Here is an 11,778-nt window from a genome sequence, read left to right as displayed (position 1 = left end):
AGCAGAGCTGCTCCATCCCTCTGCTCATCCTGGTGCCTCCATGGACTCTCTCCAACATGTCCCTGTCCTTCCTGTGCAGGTGATCTTGCCCTTGTTCTCTCTCTGTACTTGCTAGGGAGTCTCAAAGGGAGGACAGGAAGCAGCAAACTCTCCAAAAGGGGAGATAAGGGAGAAGAAAAGCTGCCCTCTGATTATATCAGAACATCAAATCCAGGACTTCTGAGGGTGTTGCAATGTTCCTGTTCCAGGCAAGGTGTTTGCATGTGGGTACCAAACCTTCCAAGAGCTGACCCCGTGGAAGGAACATTGCAACACTCAGGCTGTGGCAATGGGGCTTTTGTAACTTTGCCTCTTGGTTTCCACATGAGCTCAGGGCTCTCCACACAGAGCTCTGCCTGGAACAGCCCTTCACCAGCTGCCCCAGGGGCAGTGGGAATTGGGGCTTTTCTTTTGACAAAGTGCTTGAGTTTGGTGTTAATAACTCAGGGTGGTTTGTTTAATACACTGAGAGACCTGGCCTTGAGCTGGAGGAGGGCAGGGTTAGACAGGATCTTGGGCAGGAATTGTTCCCTGGGAGGGTGGGCAGGCCCTGGCACAGGGTGCCCAGAGCAGCTGGGGCTGCCCCTGGATCCCTGGCAGTGCCCAAGGCCAGGCTGGACATTGGGGCTTGGAGCAGCCTGGGACAGTGGGAGGTGTCCCTGCTCAGGGCTTTAAGGTCCCTCCCAACCCAAACCTTTCTGTGATTCCATGACTTGGGACACAACCATGTCAAAAAACAAAGTGGAACATACTGGGGTTGATTCTTTGGGGTTTTAAACAGGCAAGTTAAATACATTGTGTGTATCAGTTGGACTTAAATGGTTCTTTTAAATCTGCAGAGAAGTGTGAAAAAATTGCTTTGTGAGGTGTTACATTTCTGAGAACCAGTTGGTTTGTTTATAGCCAGACTAGTCCTGAATTAGATGACAAAGTTCTGTTTGAAAGGTGGCTTCTGAAGTAATTTTCCCTGGCTCTCAGAAATGTGTAGGTGGCCTTGAGGGCTGCAATCAGAGGGATTTTTAATGTTTCACTCTTCATGAGCTCTGGGGACAGAAATGTCCCCCAGAGGTGCTGCAGTGACCTGAGGCTGTTCCAGGTTAGAGCAGGAACCTGCTCTGCTTTCTTATCAGGAGCTGCAGCATTCCCTGGCATGTGGGCAGCCTGTTTGCCTTTATGCTCAGGTGATACATGGCCATACTTTCCAGGTGAGCATCCTGACCTCTGGTTTATGGAGTCATGCCTGCTCCTTCCACATCCGAAGTCTCCAGGATACTTGCCAGCAAATTCCAGGTCAGGGACAGGATTTAGGATGTGCTCGGGGTGGTTTTCTGGGCTCAGGGGCGTCAGGGCTGGTTGTGAATCCTCTCCTGAAGTACCCGAGTTTCTGTGTGTGCTGTGTGTGTGCCCAGACCTGATTATTGCTGCGTCCCATCCTCACTGATGGAATTCATCCCTTTCTTCCTGGAAAGGGTGGTCAGCCTTTGGCAGGGGCTGCCCAGGGAGGTTTGGAGCCCCCACCCCTGCAGGTGTCCAGGGAATGTCTGGATGTGGTGCTCAGTGCTCTGGGCTGGGGACAGGGGGTGATGATTCAGTCACAGGTTGGACTTGATAGTCTTGAAGGGTTTTTCCAGCCTCAGTGATCCTGGGATTTTTAAGTGGGGACTTCCAAGAAAAGGTTCCAAGAAATTGGTTTGAGTATTCTTTTCATGCTGTGCTGACTTTTACACTGAGGTAGCCTAAGAGCAGCAGGGAGTTTGACTTTCAATGGGGATTTAAGCAAAGAATTCCCTAAAAATAGAGAACAGTCTTCACGTGAATAGTTTTATGTAGTTAAATATTGATGAAATTAGGTTTTAAACGTAGCACTGTGCATTGTTTGTAGGTGTTCCTTAAAACTTGGTGCTTCTGTCATAGCCCTGTGTTAAAGTAGAATGAACTAAAGGCACTTCAGATTTTGACTTCATTATAATTTTGTAGCTGAATGTGCATAGTAGAGTTCCAAAGAGTTTGTGAAAGCTTCAATTTAAAGTTCATTAATTACTTGAAATGGTGATGAGTTTTTAAAATGGTTCTTGATTAAAAAAAAAACCAAACCAAAACCCACCAAAAAAAAAAAAAATCCGCAAGAAAAGACCGCAAAAACCTGTGTTCTGTGCTGCGTTTTGGGAATGCTTTGAAAGTGGGAGACAGGTGTCCCAGAAAATGTCAGGAATTCAGGTTCCATACCTGGTCCCTGCTGCTGTAGCTCAGGTTCTGGTAAAACCTTGCCACCAGATTGCTGAGCAAGCTCCTGTTAGGAAAAGAAGCCCAAACCAACCCCCAACAAAACCAGGCTGGGAAAGAGTTTTTAATAAGGTGAGAATGGTAATTAATCCACGGAGTTGCTTTGAAGAAGCTTCCAAATGAATCCTTGTGATGAGAGGAAAATTATTTTCCCAGATCAATCTCAAAGTTTCAACCTGTGGATTTTTTTGTTGCACAAGCTGCCGAGCTGAGGGATTCATTTCCCATCCCCAAAGAATCAGGAATGTGAGGCAGTTTTCCTGCTGCCTTCATTCCAGCCCTTTCCCGGAGCGGGGCTGCCGTGGCAGGAACATTTTCCATCGGGCAATGTCCCATTGCAGCGGGAGCAGCGCGGGCCGGGAGCTGCGTGGAATTACTGCCAGTGGAAACTATGCTGCAAGAAAGAGGCTGGGGAGCAGCTGCCGAGCTCGGCTCAGCTGGATTTTCCATGCTCCCGGTAATTAGCAGAGGGAAGCTGACTAATTGCTGACGTCACCTCTTTCCAGTGCCGCTTACATTTTGTTCCTGACTCCCTCCAAGCATGCGGGACTCTGCTCAGGAATTCGCTGTCACACACAGGATGCTCTGAGAGCTTTTTTTCACCAGGGGCTGGACTCTCTTGCCTTATAAACGCTGCCTGCAGCAGCCAGGGCTCCCGAAAATCCCGGGATTTCTGCGGGAATCGCTCGGGCCGAGCCCCAAAATGCATTTCCGCAATTTTCATTACAGTTTTAGCTCGCTCATCGCCTGCCTGGCAGATGGGGATGTCTTCACCCAGCCAGAAACGAGGGTAGGTTTGATGGGGTTATTTCTGGGAGCTTCACTTTGGAGGTGCTGCTTTTTCCTTCCTTGGAAGGCAGTTCCAGTGTGCTGTGAAAGGCTTGGAGCTTGGAGGTGTGCACCAGCCTGCTCTGATGGGAATGGCTCCAGCTCTGGGAATTATTCAATCTTAGCTGTGTGTGGCTGGGAAAATTATTTCAATTTTCTCTCCAGACTTCTTTGACTGTTTGGCGTATTCTGAATTTTCAGCAAATATTTAATTCTTATTTTGGTAGCAAGATCCACCAGTTTATAATTCATTTGATACTTTTCTTGGGATTTTTTTCCTGCTAAAACTATAAGAAGTCCTCTTGGATCTGTGTCTAACTGATTGGCAATATAAAAGAAATAATAAATAATGTAAATATAAAATAATATAAAATATTTATTGGTCCTGATACAGTGAATTGTTGACTGCTAAGATACCTTAAGGGCAAAAATAACATTTTCTTTTTAGTGTCATAGTGCCAAAGTGACATTTCTGACCACTGCAATCACATATTTAAATAAATTAAAAAAAAAATATATAAAACTGATCTCTCTGGGTTTAAATATGGAATGGGAACTTGGAAATGCAGTTTTTGGGTGTATTTTTCATGGTTGCATCTCAGCTCTGAGGCTCCCAAATTCCAGCTCTGTGTGGGGAGGGTTCTGCTCCTGTTTCAGAGCTCATTCTGAAGAAGCTGGAGAAGCAGAACAGCTCTGATTTTAAAATATCTTTGAAATATAATGATTTTACAGCCAGCTGTGGTGAGTTTGTGAAGTGGAGCCTTCTCAGGGAGGAAGATGAAATTCTGAATTACTTCCTGCCTTCTTATGTAATTTCCCTGCTTTTTTCCCCTCTACTAATTAAAAATATTACAGTAAAAACCCCTCAGTGAAGTAATGTTTATTTTGGCTTTGTCCTGAGTTTCTAGGAAGCTTTTAGTGGAGAGAAAATGTCTGGAAATGCCTCAAATTTGAATCCTGAACCCATTGGAATAAAACACTTGGGAAGGGCCTGGCAGCTCCAGAGCCACCTCTTGTGTCTCTCCTTTGGCCTGGAATCCTGAAGAGAGAGTGGAAGCACTTTACATAAATGAAATGAAAAATAGCAGGAAAGCAGGAGATGTTCATGGACTTTATTCTGTGTGCTGAGTCACTGAAGAAAATCACATTTAGCTTGACAATCAAATAGGATTTTTTCATTTTTCTCTATTAAAACTTGTATTGGTTCCCTTGAAATTTGCACATTTAGGCAAAGGCTTGGCAGACTTTTTTCAAGGCTTTTGGGTGTTAATTTTATATGAAACATTTCTTTTCAATATCGTAGCGTTGTGAAATTGGGGTGTCTCATCCAACACTTATTCCTGTTAATATAATAAGTGATAATATATAATAATATTGCTTATTAATGATAATCATCTGCTTTAATGATGCAGAGAAAATAAGTGATAAGGCAGAAAGGTTCATTCTAGAAAGAAAAAGGAAAAAACCCAAATTAAGCTGTTACAATAATCTATATTTAAGAGTGGTCATTTGCCCTTATTAGTAACTTTTTAATTAATGTCTTTATTAGTGTTTAAGACTGATTTTCTCCTCTGTTCCTTTCTCTCCAGGCCAAATTTGAATCCCTGTTCCGACCCTACGACAGGGACCTCACCTTTCAGTATTTTAAGAGCTTCAAAAGAGTGAGAATTAACTTCAGCAACCCTTTATCTGCAGCAGATGCCAGGATCCAGTTGGACAAGACAGAATTCCTTGGAAAAGAACTCAAACTCTATTTTGCTCAGGTAAAGCTTTTTGGGATTATCCTTGGGGGGATTCAAGCAGAATTTCCTCCTTCATGGTCATTTTTTCAGATTAATTAGAGGATCCAAGGTTGTTCCAGAGCTCCATGGATTTGGAGGCTGTTGTATTTCCCATTTATTCTCCCTCTGAATTGAGGGGATAACCTTGGGTGGGAATCAGCACATTCCAAGAATTTAAAGGGCTGGGGGAGGCTGGTTGTGCTCTGCCAGCACCCAGGGAGTCCCTGAGGGATCCAAGGTTTGGAGCTGCCCATTCCGGGCTCTCCCTGCCCTTCCCGTTCTTGGGGATCTCCCCCAGGGCAGCTCTGGAGCTCGCTGGCCTCTGCTCCTACAGAAACCCTGGCTCTGGGAATCAGGCTGCTTTTCCAGCTGCTTTTCCAGCTGCTTTTCCCTCTGAAATGGAGTGGGAAAATGAATCCATGAGTGACCCCAGGGACAGCCCCCATGATCCAGGTTATTCCTATCCCTCCTGGAATTGTCTCACTCTCACTGGTGGGGATGACTTCCAGCACCATTTCTCATTAGGCCTTAGAGGCCGTGTCCTCCTGCTCGAGTCTTGCAAGGGCAGATGTTTGATTTGAAGGGAAAAGCATCCCTTGGAATTTCCCTTGGAGCTGTGGTATCCTGGCTGGTGCTGCCACCCTGAGTGCTGGGCAGAGCATGACATCCGTGCCAGCCTTCCCATTCCTGCTGAGCCCTGCATTCATGGATCTTTCTCAGTGACACCTTTGGCTTCTCCCTTCTTTTCCAGACTTTGCACATTGGAAGCTCCCATCTGGCCCCCCCAAACCCAGACAAGCAGTTTCTGATCTCCCCTCCTGCCTCTCCTCCTGTGGATTGGAAACAAGTGGAGGATGCCACTCCAGTCATTAACTATGACCTTTTATATGCTATTTCCAAGCTAGGACCAGGTAAGAAGGTGTAAAAACAGAATTTTGGTTAGGGAAAACACCTCGAAAATTCCTGAATTTCTAAAACTTTTCCAAGAAATTTTTATTTCCATTTTCTTCTTATTTCCATTTTCTTCTTATTTCTGTTTGCCCCAGAGGAGGAAACTGCTACTGGGTGTAGGAGGAACTATCAACCTAAAATTCCTTGGAATTTGAGAGGGATAAATTCCTGCCACTTCTTTTCTCACTGATTAGTGATCACATCCCTTGAGTTCATTTTCTCCCATATTTTATGCAATTTTATGAAATTTAATGAAAATTGGTGCAAATTAATCTTTCCTCAAGGACAACTCTGATTTAACCTGTTTGTAGCTGTATTATTAATTTTAGGGGAGAGAAAAATGGCCACATTTCATAACAGGATTAAAGAGAATAAAAACTGTGTCAGGTTCATTTTACTGGGGGATTTTTCAATTCCTGTGCACCTCCAGACTTAGGGAATTGTAAAGGATGGAGAAAAGGGCAGGGCACAGCTTTGACCTCCTGCATGTTGGGATTTAAATCTGTCCATGAAGAATCCTTCTAATTAAATATTCTTCATCATTTTTAATTATGAAATATTTCCATCAAAGATTTTGTTGTTCCTGAAATGGGTTTTGGAAGCAGAGGTTGTTTTTGATGGAACAATTGGAATGAATAAATAATAACTAAGTAACACAACAGCCTCTGCTTGTGTGGAAGTTCAGCTCCATGATGCTGTTTCTTTACTCTTGAGTTTTCCTTTCCAATTTTAGGGATTCCAAAAAGAAAATTTAAAATAAATATCTAAAGGCTTTCCAGGCATTAAAAGTTGGTCCTTTTCCCCTGTTACTGAGCTCCTGGCTGATCTGCAGTCCCTTTTCTGTGAGATTTTCCATGTTTATTGGGAATGTTGAGCCCTCTAAAGCTCTGCCCTGGACTGGGATGTTCCCTGGAACATGGAATTAATGATGGGTCCCAAGGAGCAGGCAAGGATTGCTCCAGCACTGTGTGTGTTCCCAAAGAACTGGAGGGAAGAGCTTTTTCCTCTATGGAATTGCTCTTTGGGCCAGTTTTTCTTCCCAAAATTCTGAGGGAAATGGAGCAAAGAGGCATTGTTGGGCTTTTCATGGAGAAGGAGAGGGATTGAGGATAAAGAAAAGAGGGAAAAAATGAAGGGAAGATGACCAGGGAAGAGATGAGAGGAAACCATTTGTTCTTTGCTTGATTTAATTTAATACCATTATTTAATGTCTTCTCTTACGATTTATTTATTTTTATTTATTGTATTATTATTTAGTTATTAATAGTAATTAGTTATTAATAGTAATGATTTAACATTTAACATGATTAACTTTAAAGCAATGTTTTATATGATGGAAAACCCAGATCTCAAGGCAATGCTCACTGAAACCCTTCAGGATGCTCTGTGCTGGCACCTCATGGCTTTTATAATTCTGTCACTCCCTTATTTTCCTATTAGTTTTCTCTGGTTTTGTATTTCGAGTTCTTTTACTCAGAGTTTGGATTAAACCCAGGAGATGCCAGGCTTTTCTTCTTTACTGATGTTTGTTATTTTCTTACCTGTAACACAGGTGCCTCTTAGTTGGCAGGGTGGAAAACGGCCCTGAGTTCTCACTTCCAAGGTTTTTTAAAGTCTAAATTAACCAATTATGAAATGCTAAGTAATATGTTTTTACTTGCAGTCCAATTACTAACTTTTCATGTCCTGCAGTGCAGAACTTCTGGACCAGTACTTAACCCCTAGATTTATGAAGAACAAGGAGAGAGGAGACGACATAAATCCACGCCCCAAATCCTCCATATTGTAGCCTATTATTACCTATATCCCCATTACCTAATTTTCTACATTTCTACATATTCCACCCAGTGATACAACTTTCAATTACACAGCAACAACCTCATTGTTACCACACGATTTAGGAAGCTTTTCCCAGGGTTTTGCATCGGGTACAGTGTGTTTCTGAGGATCGCTGCCTCCCAGCACTGACAGGCTGAAATTCTCAGAACCCAGGGGTCCAACATTTTCCATATTGAAAGGCCTCATGTAACATTTCCTACAGGCTGGCTCCTTTTAAAGGCATTTTCCCAATGTTTTCCCTTCCAGGAGAGAAATACGAGCTCCATGCAGCCACTGCCACCACTCCCAGCGTTGTTGTCCATGTCTGTGAGAGTGACCAGGAAAATGATGTGGAAGAGGAGACCAAGAAACCCAAACCCAAAATTATCCAGACCCGGAGGCCGGATTATGCTCCTGCCCACCTGAGCTGAGCTGCTGCTGCTTTTTCCAAGGATTTGGAGTAGAAAACTGCCAGGGAAAAACCTTTACTGTGGAAACAGCAGCTCACACGTTTGGTGGCAGCGGCAGCAGCTGCGGTAGGAGAATTCCAAGCTAAGTTTGCTCAAAATGAAGGAATTCCATCCTTAGTTTTGCTGCCTCAGGTTGATCCACGGGCTGAGTGTATTCCCGGATCCCTGGGAACAAAGGATGGGGAGAAGGTGACATTTTGAGGCAAAACAGGACAAACTGGGGTTATTTTGGGGGGAAAGCAGCTGGGGGAAGCTTTCCTTGTTCTGTACTCCCATAAATCCTCCAGCTGATGATTGTTTGGAAAACCTTGGGATAACAGGGTTGGAAAGATGATGGGAATTTAACCCTTATTCTTACACTAGGTTTTGTGCATGTTTCTTCTTGGTCTTCTAAAGTAATTTGCTTTATTTTCTAGAGTTTCCCCCAAGTTTCTGGAAATCTGGGAATTGTTTCAAGTATTTATTATCTCAGCCTCCCAGAATTCCTCCTGGATGTGTATATACATGATATATTTATATCTGTTTTTATTGGCACTCGTTTTCCAGCAGGATACAATTCCTCCAGCACCTGCTTTTGGTGCTCTGGAAGTTGTGCTTCTAAAATTTTAACCTTTGTGAAATTCCTGCAAAGGGTTTTATCTGGCAAAGCAATGGAAAAACGTGCAATAGGAGGGTTCTGGAATACATGGATTTAAAATTATTTAAGTTCAGATAATTTATATATTCAATAGGATTCGTTTGGGAGCTTTGACTTGGGGGGGAAAAAAAAGGACTCAAATAATGCTGATGGTGCATATTCAGAGCAGTGGGATTTTTCCAGTTAAAAAAAAAAAAAAAAAAAAGGATAAACTTGAATCTGCATTTTTGGGGAGCAAAGATTTGATAGGGATTGGAAAATTCCACCCAGGAACCAGTGAGGAGAGCTGGAGTGCCTTTTCCTTGTCCATTCCTACTCCAAGCTGCACACTTGGATCTTTTTCTACTGGCTTTGGATATCCACAAATCCAAACTTTCTTGAGCTTTGCTTCCAAACTCAGCTGGGATGAAATGCTTAATGCCAAGGAATGCTTATTTCAGCAGTGGGAATATGTGGGAGAAGCTTTAGGGGTTTTATATGGCAGTCTTCAAAGGCTCCAAAATGCAAATTCCAAGAAAGATGACAGAAATATTTTATTAGTGCTTTTTTAAACTGGAGATCCTCACCTTGCAACAGGGTTCAGTATTTTTTGGAAGAGATAGGAACTGCTATCCATGGAAAATACCACTTGGGGGTCTTGGAAAAGGGATGTTTGAAGCCTCTCATTGTGTTTTTAGGGATCAAACTGTGGCTCTCTCTTGGTTTGCTTTTGCCACACAGTTGGTCTGAGAAGAGATTGAAGCAAGTTTTGATTGAAATGCCTGGTTCACACCTTGGTTTTTTTAAATAATACCTGTTTTAAAAAGAATGGAGCCATTCCAGGCTGAGGTGCAGGGAATCAAGGTGTTATGGAAGGCCTGGCATTCCTGACTGACACAGAAATCTGGGACTAGAGAGCAGGAATATATTGAATATTCTGCTCTAGCTTGGATTGTTAGTCCCTGGAAACTGGAACAAAGCCTGGTTTTGGTGTCTGAGTGGCCCTGGCTCCATGGGAACTGTTGAGAAGAGCTAATTCCATGGATTGCTGGAGCTGGACACACAGGAAAATGGGGTTATTTTGGGCTACCCTCAGCTGGCTCCATGTGCTGCATTCAACACCCAAAATAAAGGAATCAAGTGGAGAGAAACTTTGTAGGTTTGCCACAACTGCCTTGAAGCCTTTCCAAGATTTTTCCATGTTTCTCAAATGACTGCTGGACTTTGTGTTCTCACCACATTCAATTAAAAACCTTTGGAATAATTCCTGTCCTGTCCTTTTTCCATGAAAAATCAAAACATGAGTTTGGCAGTAGAAACCCAGGTGGCTGCTGCTGCGTTTCCTACAAAAGCAGAGCTGCTTTTCAGTGAAAACCATCAATCAATCTCATTTTTGTCATTTTAATACCTGACCCCTGCCTGAGGTGGGAACCATGGAAATCTTGGAATGCTCACAGTGTGTTCCTGGTTGGATCTGCCACGTCCTGTCCTCATGACTCCGGTGTGCTGCTTGCTTTTTCTGGTTCTTTTATTTTTGTAATGTTCCACTGGATGCTTAGTTGGTATTTTATACACTTGTATAGCACGGGGCAGATTGAAATTAAAATATTTTGTTGTCTTCTTGTAAATGTCCTGGTATTTTCTGCATGGAGCCACTCCAGGTTCGGTGCCAAAATGGGAATTTTCAGCTTCCAAAGGGGCAGAATGCAGTGCCAGGCCCTCATAAATTGATTCCTAGAAAAGCTTTCCAGCCTTCAGAGAGCTGCAGGATCTCCAGATGTGAGAATCTGCTCATGAATAAAATCCAGTGGGGAATGTTCCAGTGAAAACCTGATTCTTCTGTGCCTGAAGTTCCTAATAAAGGTATCAACATCTTCCTGCCCCAGGATAATCCCTGTGCATTCATAAATATTTATATAAAAATGAATAATTTGGGGGGTTGCCCAGAGAGGTTCTGGATTGCCCATCCCTGGAAGTGTCCAAGGCCAGCTTGGATGGGGCTTGGAGTAACTTGGGACAGTGGAAAGTGGAATGAGGGGAGCTTTAAGGTCCCTCCAGCCCAAAGCATCCCATGATTCCATGATTTTTGAAGCTCCTGGAGTATGGAAATACATCAGTGTTTAAGTGGCTCTACTTGATAACTTGAAGTCTTTTTGTTGCAAGAGAAATTATGGCAAACCCATGAAGGCTTTGCTGTGGACAGGGATGGAAGTGCTGTCAGGGCAAAAAGGAGTTTCTGGTACCCACTTAAGGCCCTTCCTTGTTCTCAATGTGAAGGCAACGACCTCTGAAGGACCAAAGTTTGGTTTAAATCTGAGTTTTGTTTTCCAGAGCAGCACCAGGTGAAGTAACTTTGATAATTGAAATTGGACAAGTGGATCAGTCGTTCTCTGTGTAGTCCAGACTTGCCAGGGATGGGGAAGGAATGAACTGCAGCAGCTCTGGAACCATTTGGACAATTCCAGCAGGGATTTTGCCCTTGGCATTATCACCTGCCTGCTCAATTCCTGCTTTTTGCTTGTCCTGAGGAACACAAGTTCTTTGCTTTTATCCTGCCTGGCCCAACACACCTGAGAAACATTTGCCAGAAAATTACTCCTTGCTAATGCTTTTAATAATTCATAGTTGGATATAGAAAGACAAAACAATGATAAAGACATTCCCCAAGACACTGGTAAAGAAAGTTTTGACATTAAGCTTTCAAATAATTCCGAATTTTGAACATGTTACAGGGAGTAAGGCAGGAGCACGGAGGTGGCTCCAATGACGAGGGACAGGATGGAGCTGGCAGGGCTGGGTTTATCTTCCTTGACACCATTTCCATTGCTAAGTGGGCACTGCCACATTCCAAACTCTGTCACAGTGTGTCTCTGTGTGTTTTCCTGCCAGGAGTTCCTTTTGTTTGGAGTTTCTTTGAAGCGTGGCCCGGGAAGGGAACGGAGCTGGGGAAGGGGCTGGAAAACCCATCCTGGGAGGAGCAGCTGAGGGAGCT

The 11,778-nt window shown here is 43.5% G+C and overlaps 1 protein-coding gene across 2 annotated transcripts in view; it reads left to right on the top strand.

The window, feature by feature from the left end:
- RCAN1 (regulator of calcineurin 1) overlaps positions 1 to 10,414 on the top strand; it is a 36,406-nt gene extending 25,992 nt beyond the window's left edge. Inside the window, exons 1-4 of one of the 2 annotated variants that reach the window (XM_042020631.1) lie at positions 2,820 to 3,112; positions 4,740 to 4,913; positions 5,683 to 5,842; positions 7,968 to 10,414. In XM_042020631.1, coding sequence (XP_041876565.1) covers positions 3,026 to 3,112; positions 4,740 to 4,913; positions 5,683 to 5,842; positions 7,968 to 8,131 — 585 coding nt within the window. In that variant the 5' untranslated portion in view covers positions 2,820 to 3,025 and the 3' untranslated portion in view covers positions 8,132 to 10,414. Of the gene's footprint in view, positions 1 to 2,819; positions 3,113 to 4,739; positions 4,914 to 5,682; positions 5,843 to 7,967 lie in introns of those variants that run through there. The other variant, XM_042020630.1, reaches the window with a different exon arrangement.
- The last annotated feature ends 1,364 nt before the right edge of the window (positions 10,415 to 11,778 follow it).

The sequence above is a fragment of the Corvus kubaryi genome, unplaced genomic scaffold (assembly GCF_017639235.1).
Source record: "Corvus kubaryi isolate FWS band 111438036 unplaced genomic scaffold, C.kubaryi_AGA036_p1.0 37036, whole genome shotgun sequence".
Lineage (NCBI taxonomy): Eukaryota > Metazoa > Chordata > Aves > Passeriformes > Corvidae > Corvus > Corvus kubaryi.
Note: the sequence above shows the minus strand (reverse complement) of the source record. Positions and strands in the feature narration are given on the sequence as shown.